The sequence below is a fragment of the Grampus griseus genome (assembly GCF_964374135.1).
Source record: "Grampus griseus genome assembly, chromosome: 11".
Taxonomy (NCBI): Eukaryota; Metazoa; Chordata; class Mammalia; order Artiodactyla; family Delphinidae; genus Grampus; species Grampus griseus.
In genome coordinates this window covers 39,008,955-39,025,350 of record NC_139005.1, presented here as the reverse complement: position 1 = coordinate 39,025,350, position 16,396 = coordinate 39,008,955, and the positions used below count along the sequence as shown (strand labels likewise).

Below are 16,396 nucleotides of genomic sequence, written 5' to 3'. Positions count from 1 at the left end.
CGTTTCATTAGGTCCCATTTGTTTATTTTTGTTTTTATTTGCATTTTTCTAGGAGGTGGGTCAAAAAGGATCTTGCTGTGATTTATGTCATAGAGTGTTCTGCCTATGTTTTCCTCTAAGAGTTTGATAGTTTCTGGCCTTACATTTAGGTCTTTAATCCATTTTGAGCTTATTTTTGTGTATGGTGTTAGGGAGTGATCTAATCTCATACTTTTACAGGTACCTGTCCAGTTTTCCCAGCACCACTTATTGAAGAGGCTGTCCTTTCTCCACTGTACATTCCTGCCACCTTTATCAAAGATAAGGTGTCCATATGTGTGTGGGTTTATCTCTGGGCTTTCTATCCTGTTCCATTGATCTATCTTTCTGTTTTTGTGCCAGTACCATACTGTCTGGATGGATGCCTTTCTATTTCTTTTTCTTGCCTAACTGCTCTGGCTAGGACTTCTAATACTATATTGAGTAAGATTGGCAAGAGTGGGCATCCTTGTCTTGTTCTGATCTTAGAGGGATAGTTTTCAGTTTTTCACCACTGAGTGCGATGTTAGCTGTGGGTTTGTCATATATGGTCTTTATTATGTTGAGGTATGTTCCCTCAACACTTTGCCGAGAATTTTTATCATAAATGATGTTGAATTTTGTCAAATGCTTTTTCTGCAGCCATTGAAATTATCATGTGTTTTTCATCCTTCATTCTGTTAATGTGGTGTATCAGATTAATTGATTTGTGTGTGTTGAGCCATCCATGCATCCCAGGAATAAATCCACTTGACCATGGTGAATAATCCTTTTAGTGTACTGTTGAATTCAATTTGCTAATATTTTGTTGAGGATATTTACGTCTATGTTCATCAGGGATCTTGGCCTATAATTTTCTTTTCTTGTGGTGCCTCTGTTTGGCTTTGGAATCAGGGTAATGCTGGACTCATAAAATGAACTTGAAAGTGTTCCTTCTTCTATTATTTGGAAGTGTTTAAGAAGGATTGGTATTAATTCTTCTTTAAATATTTGGTAGCATTTGCCAGTGTGTGTTGGCTCTGAAATCATACAAAAACAAGCCTCATCCCTGGCTACAGTGAACCCTTACTTGAGTTCCCTTCCAAGTTGCTTTGTTCTGGGGTGATCTCAGGATGAGCCCTGGGAGCCCCCATGAACAATGTTGCTATACACAAGAGTGAAAGAGGAAGAATTTAAGAAAGTATCTCCTTTATCCTGATGCCAAATTACTGTAAATAAATGTCCAGATATTGTCCACAGTTTATCACTTTACATTATTAGTATTGAATCCATCATAAATATTAACTTTCAATATGATTTTCTATTTCTTCCTTACAGTGGTATTCTCAATGTTGACTTCACAAGCTAAACAGTTTTATCACTTACTGGATCTGAAAGTGCTACAAACCAGTGTACCACTGAGAATTCAAGTAATTGGGTTTTATTCCTCACCTGGGCTTGGAAACTCAGCTATTTAGTCAATGACTGGACAAAAGGATAGGTTTCTGAGTCTTCAATGATGAATTAAATGAACTAGTGTTGAATTAGAACATCAAAGGCCAGGATGGGCCTCTAGATTGAGGCCAGAGTATTGAATAGTTATATTGAGACTCAGGTGAAGTCTAGAATATCAAGATAGTGTGGGAATATATACACAAGTCTTAAAGTGTGAGGATAGAGTTTAGATGACCACGTGGGACCTTAAAACCTGCCAGAATGGCTAAGACATCACATACGGTGACTACATATATTATTGGATATATTGGTTTTAGAGTGAGCATGGTGTATCTACCCAGAGCATTGTTCTATTACTGGGAACAGCTTCTTATGACTCATTGTAATCATAGCATTGCCTACAAAAGCCCACCTAAAATATCACTGGGCATGATAGTCTAGGCTACCAGTTTTTTAAAAATTTATTATAATTGTATTAATGTATTTTAAAATTAAATGATAACATGATGCCACTAAATAAAACGAGAGAAATTTAAAACAAGAAAACTCCAAAGCAATTTAATTCCACATTCAGTCTCTAAATTCCTTCATGTCATATTGTCCTCCTACCCCCTAATGGTTTCTTACACTTCACCTTGGCCTCTATTCCCATGACTGAACACTTAATTTTATCATTATCATGCTTTTATAATTTCTTGTGTGCACGTGGGCATGCTCACAGACATACACATACATAACCAATGAATTCGTTTACACTTTATTGAAAACAAATGGAAGCAATCAAGATGTAAATTTGCTTAACTTCCTTTCCAAATGTAAATTTCCTTAACTTCTTGCTTCCAAATGTAAATTTCCTTAACTTCTTGCACTCTTGACCTTCCCTCCTTGACATAGAATAGACAAAGTGCCTCTGCTCCTACCTAAGTCCTTTTCATCTAGATTTAATGCACTATTTCTCAAGTAATTCACTCCTGATTTTTTTCCTCCATATTTCTCTAATATCAGCAAACTTTCCTTTTCAAATTTATCACTCTGAACCACATAAAAATACTCTAGCTCAAAAACAGATTATAATAAAAAATAGTAATATAGTTGATTTAAAACATCAATGGTACGATGATGACCAGGAAGTGAGCTTTTAAATATCTGAATGTGGATTGTGAGACAGTAATGAAAGAACATTTATGCAGAGTAAGATCTAGGTGCTGGGGTAACTGAGAGGCATTAAGGGACTTTTGATGGATCTTCTTTGTTTGTTTTCCAGAGAGAACACTTCTCTATATGGCAATGAAAAACCACAGTGCTGTCAGTGAGTTCATTCCCCTTGTACTATCTATTGACCCCCGTACTCAGGCTGTACTGTTTGTGCTGTTCCTTCTGATTTACCTCCTCACTCTGATGGGAAATGTCTTAATGCTGCTGATGATTAGGGCTGATTTTCACCTCCACATACCCATGTACTTCTTTTTGAGATGACTCTCCTTTCTGGACCTTTGCCACTCATCTGTCACAGTCCCCAAGATGCTGGAAAATGTACTTTCTGAAAGTAAAACCATCTTTGTAGAGAGCTGCCTGGCTCAGGCCTTCTTTGTGTTTGCCACCAGGGGCACTGAGGCATGTCTGCTGGCTGTGATGGCCTATGACCACTATGTAGCCATCAGCTCCCCTCTGCTCTGTGGCCAGGTGATGAACAACCAGCTCTGTACTGGGCTGATGTGGGGCTCCTGGGGCCTGGCCTTTGTTGATGCTCTCATCAACATCCTCCTGGCTGTCAATTTAGACTATTGTGAGGACCAAACTATTCCCCACTTCAGCTGCAAGCTGTCTTCTCTCTTCCATCTTTCTTGCTTTGATACCTCCACCAGTTTCACACTCCTGCTCTGCTCTTCTGTCTTGCATCTCTTTGGAACCTTCATTATGATTGTTTCTGCCTATGACCACATTGTCTGCACTATCCTAAGCATCAGCTCCACCTCAGGCAGAAGCAAGGCCTTCTCTACCTGCTCTTCTCACCTCACTACTATTATTTTGTTCTATGGCTCAGGTTTCCTCAGCTATTTCTTGCCAACCTCAGGCTCCACTCTGGAGATGATCTTCTCCTTGCAGTACAGTGTGATTACTCCCATGCTGAATTCCCTCTTCTATAGCCTACAGAACAAAGAGGTGAAGGAAGTTATGGGAAGAATGTTTAGAAAATATTTTCATTCTCTCTTGTAGTGTACACAAAATGATAATGAAAGAGGAGCTGAACTATTGCGCTACCTGATCAAACAATGGACTTTAAGGAGAGTTTCTTGGTTGTCCGTGCTGCCAGATGTTACAGGGAACATAGTGGCATTTATTTCCTTGGAAATACTTCTGAAAAGGACAGGAAACTCTTATCTTAGGATGATTCAGGTTCAGTCTTATTTGGAAAAGGAGAAATGAATCAGATAACCCTCTTTTTCAAGGGATCATTTTGTTAAAATGTTGATTTATTATTCATATTATGTGGACATCTGTTGCTATGGTTGCTTATTACTTCTTCATGCTTCTTCATATAATTACACTTCAAGTCCACAGGAAGACTGATTTTCTCAAATTTACATGTCCATAAAGTGAGGTGATCCTATAACCCACGATAGACTAACCATTCTACCCTTTCTCCCGGCAGTGAATTGAGGCAAGGTGTGAAACGAAGACCCAGGTGAGGTTATTTAGAATCCTTCTCTAGGAAATTCAGATATTGAGCAGGAAGAAACAACAACAACGGCAACAAAAAACCCATCATTCAGAATAAAGTCAATCTGACCATAGTGCCTAAAGAGACCATGAAACCCTGTTCCCCTGGCAATTGTCCTTTCTGAGGTCGTATTTTTAATAGATATGGTAATAATAGCTAATTTGTTACATTTCTTAACTCATGTCACAAAGTGCATTAAGTTCCTGGGATAGACAGGATGGCCTCCTGAAGATGATCTCCTAATCCCTGGAACTTGTGAATATGTTATGTGACGAAAGGGGCTGGGCAGATGAATAAGGTTATAGACCTTAAAAGGGGTCGAGTAGTATAGATTATCCAGGTGGGCTCGATCTAATCACATGAATCCTTAAAAGCAGGGAAACTTCTCCAGCTGTAGGCAGTTATGATGAGGCGGAAAGGGAAGGTCAGAGATATATAAGCATGAGAAAGACTCAACCCACCATTGCTGGTGTGGGTCCATGAGCCAGAGGTTGTGAGTGGCCTCTAGAAGCTGAAAACAACCCCCAGCCAAGAGCCAGCAAAGAAATAGGAACTTTAGTCCATGGAATTCATGGAACTGAATTCTGCCAACAACCTGAATGGTGTCTCTCCTAGATCCTCCAGGTAAGACCTACTGACTTGACTTTGGCCTTGTGTGACCCAGGGCAAAAAATCAGTTGAGTGCACCCATATTTCTGACCTAAAGAACTATCAGAAAATGTATTTGTGTCATTTGAAGCCACTAAGTTTGTGGTAATTTGTTATGGCAGCAACAGAAAACTAATATAGTACCTTTTATTTATCCTACTTAGTTATCTCAACAGATACATGAGATAGGTTTATTGTGAGCTTTCCTTTACGGATGAGGAAATGAGACTCAGGATGTTTGTATGCTGTTCAGCGATTCATAGCAAGGAAATGGTGGAGCTGGAATTTTAACCCATGCAGTTTGAATCAAGTCCACACTCTCAATCACTGTAGTGCTGCTTCCATTAAGTCTATGAGGCTCGCAAATACTTTCTATAATTATATTTGCTATTGGATTCAGCTGCTTACAAAGAATGGTAATTAATACCACTAATACCAAAGGTGAGGTTCAAGCAACAGAACTTTGGTGAAATGCAAAGTATTTAGATATTTAGTTAAGATTTGGGAAAAGACAGTAATCACTATGCTGCCCTTCCTCTTCTATCTTGTGAACTATCCTTTTTTCCAAAAATGTGTTTTCTCTCTTTAATCAGGTTATTTGCGGTCAGTTTCTGTTTTTTTCAAAGAAAAATGATTGGTTTTGAAATTGGAACTGAGAGATTGATTTGTAGGCAACAAATATCAAGGAAGTGAGGTTATGTAGAATTCGTGATTGTGCTAAGACACGCACAACGAAGTGAGCCGTCTGTCCGTCGTTACTGCTTATCATATGTAATTGCCACTCTTAAGATCCATTGCCTGAGACCATGGACACTGTGCTAATAAGCCTTTCAGTAAGGGAAAGTTGCTAAAATTAAGCAAGTACAAGAGAAAGAGGAATGCCAACACCACAGTGTCTTCTGTTGTCAAGACAATTATTTCTTGATTTTTTTAATTTTTATACAATTTTTAAAGGTTACTTACCATTTACAGTTATTACAAAATATTGGTTATATTCCCTGTGTTGTACAGTATATCCTTGAGCCTATCATACACCTAATAGTTGCATCTCCCACTCCCCCGCCTTTATGTTACCCCTCCCCCCCACTGGTAACCACTAGTTTGTTATCTGTGAGTCTGCTTTTTTGTTGTTATATTTTTTAGATTCCACATATAAATGATATCGTACAGTATTTGTCTTTCTCTGTCTCAGTTATTTCACTTAGCATAATGCCCTCCAAGTCCATCCATGTTGCTACAAATGGCAAAATTTTCTTTTTTATGGCTTAGTATTCCATATTGTGTGTGTGTGTGTGTGTGTGTGTGTGTGTGTAACACATCTTTATCCATTCATCTATTGATGGACACAAGTTATTTTCATGTCTTGGCAATTGTAAATAATGCTGCTATGAACATTAGGGTGCATGTATCTTTTCAAATTAGTGTTTTTGTTTTTTTGGGCTGTATACTCAGGAGTGGAATTGCTGGGTCATATGGTAGTTCTATTTTTAGTTTTTTTGAGAAACCCCCATACTGGTTTCCACAGTAATTGGTTGTGCCAATTTACATTTCCACAGACAGTGTTACAAGGCTTCCCTTTTCTACACATCCTCGCCAGCGTTTGTTATCTGTAGACTTTTTGATGATAGCCATTCTGACAGGTGTGAGGTGATACCTCCTTGTGGTTTTGATTTGCACTTCCGTGATGATTAGTGATGTCGAGCATCTTTTCATGTGCCTGTTGGCCAGCTGCATGTCTTCTTTGAAAAAATGTCTATTTAGTTCTTCTGCACATTTTTAAATAGGGTTGTTGGGGAAAAAGTGTTTGCAAATGGTATGACTGACAAGGGATTAATATTCAACATATATAAACAGCTCATACAACACAACATCTAAAAAACATCTCCTGATTTTTGACCTTAAGGTTCAGAATGAAGTTCAGGGACTTTCTTTCACTGTGCTGAAAGAATACCTTTCCTTTTATAGATGTAGAGCAGAGACTATTCAAAAATAACCCAGAGGCTGACTCAGTGACTTCACTACAGCAGCAGGTTGCTTATCAGAGAAATGGATGTTGACCAGGGAATTACATCATCTCAGCATCATGGAATATCAGAATAGTGACATCATGGACTTGGAGGACCTGGAGAACCAAGAACCTCCAACCTCTCTAAAACCACCATGTTTCCCTTGCCTCAGCATACTGTGACTCCCTAATGGAATAAAGCTAGTTACTCCTCATAGCCTAAATTCTTCCCTGTTGCTTTGTTGAGGTCCAGGAGCCAAAACCAACATGGCCTGAAAGATGAAATCAGAATGAGAAAAGGAAAGAATTACATGTTGGAAAGAATATAGTACTAGATGAATTTTTATCTCCAATAATCTAGAGAATATTTCTGGGGATAAATTTTATTTTTTTCTTAACAAATAAGAGTAAATTTAATTTCTATGTAGTGTTGTTTTTTGAACCATTTTTATTTATTTATTTTTATTCAGACATCATTTTACATAAACACCTGAATGGGATCACATCATACAATATGTTTCCTGTTTTTTTTTGGCTTGCCATCCTTTCCACATTTTCTCCTACTTATTCTCCACTCAAGGTAACCCATGTTAATCACAGAGTATATATCTTTCTTAGCTTTCTCTGGGTTTATATAGTCACATTCAAACTTCCATACACATATACATATATGTATACATATAGAAGTTTTCCATCTCTGTTTAAAGACTGTATAAATACACACTTTTTATTCTGGTTGCTTTTCATTCTTTAATAATTTATAAAACGTACTACACTTCAAATGCCATAGCTCTAATTCATTTTTCTGTGTGTCAGCATAAAATTCTACTAGTGAATGTGCCACAGTTTCTAAACCATTCCCCTATGTTTAGGCTCACTCTGCTTCCATTTTTTAACCACTGCAAAAATGCTACAGTAAACATTTTTGAGTACATAACATGAAATTTATTTATTTTATTTCAATTTGCATTCCTCTGCCACTAGGCAATATTAACATTTTTTCACATATTAGTTGGTCCTTTGCATTTGATCTTTTGTGAAGATTATATCCACAGCTCATTTTTTTTCAGCTTGTTTGCTGTTTATTTTTATTTATTTATATTTTTTGCCGTACGTGGGCCTCTCACTGCTGTGGCCTCTCCCATTGCGGAGCACAGGCTCTGGACGCGCAGGCCCAGAGGCCATGGCTCACGGGCTCAGCCGCTCCGCGGCATGTGGGATCTTCCTGGACTGGGGCACGAACCCATGTCCCCTGCATCGGCAGACGGACTCTCAACCACTGCGCCACCAGGGAAGCCCTGTTTGCTGTTTTTAATCAAAGTTTTAGAGCATTTCACATTTCATGTATATTTACATTTGTATTCTATGCAGCAGGTGGTTTTTTTCTGTTCTGCTACTTGTTCTTGTTGTGGTTTATGGTATCTTTTGCCATGCAGAAGCTTAGTTTTTATATATTCATACATAATTTATATTCTTCAAACAATAAATCTCTTTACCCTCTGAGATAAAGGTCTACTTCACTTTGAATTTAAAAATAGTTCCCTAGATATACTTTCTTAGACTTAGTTTTAAAAATTTGTTACATTTACATCTATAATCATTTGGAATTCATGTTTGTACTTACTTGGTGTGAAATAGATGTCTAACTATATTAGGTTATGATGGATAACAACGATGACAGCAACATTTAATAAATAAGCTATTCTTTTCTAACGGAACTAAAATAGCACTTGAGTCACACATTAAAATCTGAGATAAATTTATAGTTTTTAATTTTTTGATCAATGTTCTATTCATCTTTTAGTTAAAATATTATATTGATATTTGGCAAGATAAGTCTCCTTCAACAACATCCCCCCACAACCACTATTTTTCTTTCTCATTATTTTATATGAGCTCCATTATTTTATATTTATATAAGCTCCATTATTCTTATTCAGTTTCAAAAGAGTACTATTTTGGGATTACGATTTAAATGGCCTTAAATTTAAAAACTAGTTTGGGGATAGTAGACATTTTAATGATGTTGAGTCATGCCAGTAAGAATACTTTCACAACAAGAATATTTCTTTCAATTTGTTAGACATCATTTATATCCCTAAATAAAATTTCATAGATTATCAGGCCATTCTTATTAAATGTACCCATACATCTTTAACGTTTCTGTCACTATTGTAAATGAGATGTTTTCCCATTTTTGTTTTTTACTGTTCTTACTGTTAGTACAGTGATAAGCCGGCACATTTTATATATTTACTACTGTATCCAATGTGGTAGATACTGTGGAATGCATTTGTTTGCACCCTTTCAATCCTATTCTAGTGTGTAGAAACTAGAAGGTAAAAATTGTATTTGCAAACTCCACTGGATCAGGTGTCAAGAAGGTTTTTTTGAGGTTTCAGTCAGACACATTCATTGAGATGATAATTTGAACCTGAATCCTGGGAGGAGCGAAGCAAGATGTGGGGCATTCATTTTGCTGACCTAGATCATGGCAGAGGTGGCATGGCTCTACAGTCGATAACTGTGAAGTCTCACTGATTTAGCAGCTTCTACAATAGTAGAGACAGCTTTTGGCTAGGTTGAAAGTAGTATGACTCTACACTCGACTGCAGCAGCAGAACTTTCCTGATTCCCTGGCTGTCTGCATCAGTGGCAGCAGCTTTTTCTGTTACAGCAAAGGAGCGATTCTAGGTGCTGGGTACTTTATTAACTAAGAGATCATCCTGGTGCTGCCTCCTCCAGCCAGCCCTTCTTGATGATTTTTTAAGTGCTGATTCCTGTATCAAATTTCTTTCTGTGATTGCAGCTGAACCCAATGGATGCAATAAGCCAGAGTACCAAAATCTTATTAACTCTTTGGTTTTTCTTTTACTATAATTGCTTAAGTTTCCTAGACATGCAACTATACAACCAGGAGAAAAAAAAAAGAAATACCTTATAGTCTTCTTTTTCAATATTCATATAGTAATTTCATTTCTATTTTTTTTGTGAAAACTTCTAAAATAATATTTAATAATGGTATCAATGGGAATCCCTGGCCTATTCTTGAACTTAACTGATATTGTTTTAGTGTTTCATATTTAAAATAATATTTCCTGTAATTGTTGATATCTTTATTTTATTTTAGTTTCTTTCTATTCCTGTTTATTATCAATAGATGCTGAATTTTACAAATTACTTTTCAGCGCCTATTACTATTGGCGTACAGTTTTACTCCTTTGATGTACTGATGTTGTCAAAGAAAAATTGCAAAAAAGCAAAGAAAGGTATGTTGAAAGCTATTGCAATAGCGGAAGAGAGGCCAGAACTGAGTCTGAACTCAACTCCACTGAAACAAAAGGCAGTAGGGTTTTAAGAATTGGGGTGACTGGGAGATCGTAGGCCATCTGTATTTGCTAATTGGCTTTACCCAAAAGAAAAGTAAACTTTCTTGTGTCTTCATGACAGGAGGTCGATTTACGACTTAGACCAAGGTGCCCTAGTAGTCAGGCTCCTGCCCTCCCACAGAAATGGAGAGGTAGCTGCTTATCTTTCTTGATGATTACATTTCAAAGAGATGGTTCCCAGACATTCCTGGGTTGTAAAATTGGCAAGAGGCCTTTTAAAATATTCACATCACAAAAGGGCAGAGAAATGATTTATAATGACAAGTTTTCAAAAGTAAAAACTCTAAGAAAAAGGAGGCCAGGGGCCTAGAGGCAGGAAAAAGCTCATCTAAAGATTAGTCAAGCTGAAGGAAATATTAAGGCCATCTTGGTCAATGCCATGTTTTTGGTAGCAAGCTTCCTGATATTGAACCATCCTTACATTTTGACGTTAACCATTGTTCGGTTTTATTGAATTTTAGTTTGATACATTGCTATGTTCCATTTGCTAATAGTTTACTCAGAATTTTTGTATCATTCATAATAGATATTATTCTATAGTTTTCTTTTCTGGTTATCTTTTTGCATTTTATATTAATAGAATTCCCTGTTTGTGGTAGAAATTGCTTGTTGTCACCAAATATCTGTTATCCTTTTTTGTCTCATCACAGAATTATTACAGTTCTTTATCCAGGCACATGTATATACAGAATAATTCTTTAGCCAGTCTTTCTTAGAGGTATATGTGACAATGTGATTAAAATCAGACCAATGAGGTATACAGTGAAAGTTTCACGGAATCATTCTTGAAAGAGTGCTGTCTCTTGCCGTTCTGCACGTCTTTCTTATACCTTCTCCTTGTTGCTAGACTGCATGTATAATGCAGAAGCTAGCATACCCCTGTTGTCCACTACATGACTTTGGGAATGGAGGTCACTCATACATGTACAAATATAAATTGCTGAGATGCTGAAGATTTGGGGCAATAGAGCTATCATACCCACCCTGAATTGCCACCTTCAGACTTTCACATAACAAAAATAAAATTCTGTATTGTTTAAGCTATTATCATTTTGGTCTCATACTTGTAAATAAATTTTATCCTAAGGCGTATAGAATTTGACTTCAGGAAGTGGAGTGCTCCATGTAACCAAACCTATAATATGTGTCATAGGTTTGGCACAAGCAGTTAAGCAACAGGCAGCAAAGATTTAGAGACGGCTGACTAGAAAGTGCAACACACTGGTTAAGCTAGAGTAAATTACGTGACCAAAGTTTTATCTGTGGCAGCTTGAAAGACAGAGCCCACCTGCTGACCGATGACATAACATTAGAGGAAATGATAGTAAAAATATAAGATATTGGTGGGTGTTGACCGCCTTCTGCCAATTTTGGCAAAGTACTATGAGAAATAAATTCTGGCTAGGACTCCTGCCTGCAAACAGAAATGGAAGGAAATACAGTTTACCAAGTTAATTTCTGCCTATAGTTAATCTATATTAACTGAGAGTTCTGTAATTTAGTGTCTTGCAGGAGTGAAATATTGGTTACTTCTCTATCTGAAACTGATACAGTGGTAAGCATTGGTTTTGGTGCAATGGCCATAATAGGAGATAAGACTAAATTCCTTCCACACAAAAGGACGAAAACATGTATCAATTTACATTCCCACCAACAGTGCAAGAGGGTTCCCTTTTCTCCACACCATCTCCAGCATTTGTTGTTTGTAGATTTTTTGGTGATGCCCATTCTAACTGGTGTGAGGTGATACCTCATTGTAGTTTTGATTTGCATTTCTCTAATGATTAGTGATGTTGAGCAGCTTTTCATGTGCTTCTTGGCCATTTGTATGTCTTCTTTGAAAAAACGTCTATTTAGGTCTTCTGCCCATTTTTTCATTGGGTTGTTTGTTTTTTTGATATTGAGCTGCATGAGCTATAGCTGATTCACTTCATTATACAGCAGAAACTAACACAACATTATAAGGCAACTATACGCCAATGGGGAAAAAAAAGACAAAAACCTACTGGCGAAACAAGGTTTGAGTGTTACTTTCTCACTTAAGCCTGTTGAAACAGATAGGCTCAAGGTAGCCCAACTCATAAGAGTGCGGGGAGGTGATGCAGATCATGCTTGCTAAGTAAAATTAAGATAATAGGGTCCTCAGACTTAAAAATCAAGTCTATTCAAGATTTAGAGCTATGATTACCTACACAGGGACTAGAAGCTTGCCTTACAAAAACCAGTGTTAGATCAATCCCTAAAGAAAATTCTAGGTGTTGAAGCACCAGGTGTCAATAAAAAGCAAGCAGTGAAAGCTCTGCAGCTGCTAAGCAGGACATTCTCTCCAGTGCTCATCTCAGATGTGGCTGTGCAGGATAATGGACAAGGAATATTCCTGAGAGCAGAGCCAGATACTAGAGAAGGTGATGGATTCAGGAGATCCTGCTAAAGAGGAGAACCAGGGCTGTAATGCATGCTACAAGCTTACTTCACTAAGGCAGGAGTCTTCACAGTTTCTGAGCAGATTTGAAAACTGACTGCTACTATTTGTTGCAGAAATCCATACAGTTTTCCTGTGGAATATGTACATTCTGTATTTAGCCGATTTGATTTATTGTTGTGTTATTTACCTTGTCCTGTCCCACACTTTGTCTTAAGACTTGAGCCCTTTCTTAAGCATCTTCATAAGTGGAGTTGTGTACTTCATGTTGCATTACGGCAAGAGAAATATGATATTGGTTATTCTACTTATTTTGATGACAGAATTGATCCGTGGGTTCAGGTGATGATAATCACATCTCTTAATTGTAAAGTTCCCCAATTAGATATTTACTTATATATTTATAAACCATTTATGACCATTGCCTGTAGCAGTTATTTCATTAGAAGTTTCAAAATGGTAATTTTCTAATTTTATTATTTCTTCTGCATTTATTGGCTGGAATTCATCTGAATAAAAGTAAGTTTTCATATCCATTAGGGTTTCTTTGATTACTCTGAAATATGATTCATACCAGAAGTCATGACAGCTGCTTTATTTCATTTTTTTTAACATCTTTATTGGAGTATAATTGCTTTACAATGGTGTGTTAGTTTCTGCTTTATAACAAAGTGAATCAGTTATACATAGACATATGTTCCCATATCTCTTCCCCCTTGCGTCTCCCTCCCTCCCACCCTCCCTATCCCACCCCTCCAGGCGGTCACAAAGCACTGAGCTGATCTCCCTGTGCTATGCGGCTGCTTCCCACTAGCTATCTATTTTACGTTTGGTAGTGTATATATGTCCATGCCACTCTCTCACTTTGTCACAGCTTACCCTTCCCCCTCCCCATATCCTCAAGTCCATTCTCTAGTAGGTCTGTGTCTTTATTCCCATCTTACACCTAGGCTCTTCATGACCTTTTTTCTTTTCTTAGATTCCATATATATGTGTTAGCATACGGTATTTATTTTTCTCTTTCTGACTTACTTCACTCTGTATGACAGACTCTAGGTCCATCCACCTCACTACAAATATCTCAATTTCGTTTCTTTTTATGGCTGAGTAATATTCCATTGTATATATGTGCCACATCTTTTTTATCCATTCATCTGATGATGGACACTTAGGTTGTCCTAAGTGTCCTAAGTGACACTTATTTCATTTTTTTTAATTGTAACTTTCAGTGCAGCCTCCATTGATGTCCAATGAGTTTTCTCTTTCTGTTCTTTTATCAATTGATTAATTGAATGATTGATTTTACATTGTCATTAAATCATGTCTTTTTACATATTCATGTGTTTTAATCAATTTCAGTCATTAATTTTCATTAGAATACTCCATTTTTGGCCTGTGGGCTGGTTGCTGTGACCTTCTGATGACGATAATAGGCTTTGATGCCTTTCTTACTTTCTGGCACACACACACAAAAAATCCCAGATTTATTATGTGCACTTCCTGTCCTAAACCTGTAATCAGCCACTTTTCTAAAGAATCCTAGTTCCTTTAATAGTATTTGGAAACTAAACTCAGGGTACCATAGGTGATCACTACTACTGTATCATAACTTCTAGGCTTTTTCAACGGACAGAGCCTTTTAAAGCAGAAAACAATGTAACAAGTTCATAAATATTTCAAACTCATATTTAAGATTACAAAGACTCTATTTGATTTTATATCGTCTCACGTTGTTCTTGTGCTGAAATATATATTCCTAACAATATTAGCATAATATTTGTTTTATCTTTCAAATGTACATCTAATAGTTTCAAAAACAATACCAATATTATTACTAATAATAATGCTACTGAATGAAATAATCTCTCACTGAGTCAGCCCAGTCAAAATTCTACAATCTAAGGTCACCTGAAATAATTCTTTTCCATTGTGGTTATGTCACTACTTTGATATACAGCTAAGCTCATTTGTTTAGTTTTTAATTTTAGGATTTTTAAATTTAATCTTTTTTATTTTATAAAATTCAGAAGTTTTACTCAGAAGTCAATACTATAAAACAAAGTACATTCAAACTGGTGTCGCTTTCATCCTTGTTTCCCCCACGCTGTTAGTTTTCTCCATCCTCCTACATGTAATCATTTTTGTTTTTATTTTATACTTCCAGTGTTTCTTTTTTGAAAATTAAACTGTGTGTATTGTATGCACATGGGTGTGTGCTTGCTACTCAGAAGTTAGCATACTATTTAGACCACCCTGCATTTTGCTTTCTTTACTTAACAATATATCCTGGATATCGCTCCATAGCAATACATAGAGATCTTTCCTATTCCTTTCTACAGCTTAAAAGTACTCCATCGTGTGAGTGTCCAGTCTCCACTTATGGGTATCTGTGGTGTTTCCAACTTTTTGCTATTATAAATGGTGTCCCAATGAATACTTTTACACAGATGTACACATGAACCTTTCTTCCAGCCTTACTAAAGTGACATGGGGCCATTTACCCAGGTAACCGCATACAGTAAATTATGAAAACCTCTTGACATCTACTTAATATTAGCCCTTGAGATAACAGTAATTCCTTGGCATCAAAAAACGTCATTGCTGTTCCTGTACTTCATAGAGCCAGCACCATTCTGATTCCTACGGATATTTTCTGGGTGTAGTTAGACCAGATATCTTTAACAACTGGATACTTCTCCCCTACTGGCTCCCTGATCTATGAGAAATAAGAATAGGGGAAATCACAGGAAAGCTATTGAAGCTTATGTCCAGCTTGTACACTTTACCATCATCATCTATTCCTTGCATAATACAATAATTTTTAAAAGTTACCTCACTTGATTAATATTAATACTGATTAACATTAAATCCAGTTGAATTTCTCATACACATGAGAAGCTAACCTGGAGGTTAGCTGTGCGTCTAGTTTCAGATCCCAAGTGAATTCTCTGAGGGTCCACATGGCCTGTATGTCCCTAAAGGAAAATTCTGGCTTTCTTCGCAGGTTCAAAATTCCCTTCTCCTACCCTTCCTCTTTTCGGTTCCCAGCAGACTAGCAGGAAGGCTCATCTAGGAGTTCAAGTTGATTGTTTCAGTTCACAAGTTGCAAAGCTCACAAATGAGAAAATCCCTTATGTCTTTTTAAAAGTTCAAGCTTCTTAGCAAATGAGTCTAGACTTTAGCTTCAAGCTGTAACTTCTAGGGATATAGATTATTGAACCAGTCCTCTGGGTTCCTTAGTTCAGCCTAAACCAACTGCTCTTTTAATTGTCTAGACATCAGAATCCTTTGTTCAGATAACACCATCAGGAACATATTTAGCGTCACTGAGGAAAATGTGTGAACTCATGATCTTGTACTCACTGACTCACATAAGCTTGAGACACTATGAGAGAAATTAGTACAACCTGTCAAGAACTTGAAATTTTCAAGATATTTCTCCTGTCTTTTCTTCAAAGCCATGACAGGGTAAGAGTTCAAATAAGATTCTGAACACTTTCTCTACAAATGACATGCTTTTTGGAGCCTGAGCTAATGTATTTCTTTTTTTCTCCCCTCTCAGCTGCCTAGAAAGAAAACTATGTCTATTCCCAGAGTTAGGAAGTTATGCTACATCTTTTTCTAATGAATATCACTTGATCTCTAATCTCTTCACCTACTGACTCAAAGCTCCAGGATACTGTTTCCACCAAGAGAAGCCAAGAGTATGAAAATGTTCTACTGAATCCTCTGATGCTTTGTCCTCTTCTAACCTACTC

The 16,396-nt window shown here is 37.0% G+C and overlaps 1 protein-coding gene across 1 annotated transcript; it reads left to right on the top strand.

Annotated features, from left to right (window-relative positions):
* Positions 1 to 2,733: 2,733 nt before the first annotated feature.
* On the top strand, positions 2,734 to 3,669 carry LOC309829880 (olfactory receptor 8S1-like; the record flags this gene model as incomplete). The annotated part of the gene is given in 2 exon segments (XM_082666152.1): positions 2,734 to 2,925; positions 2,929 to 3,669. Coding segments are annotated over 2 exon segments (933 nt in total).
* Between the last annotated feature and the right edge of the window lie 12,727 nt (positions 3,670 to 16,396).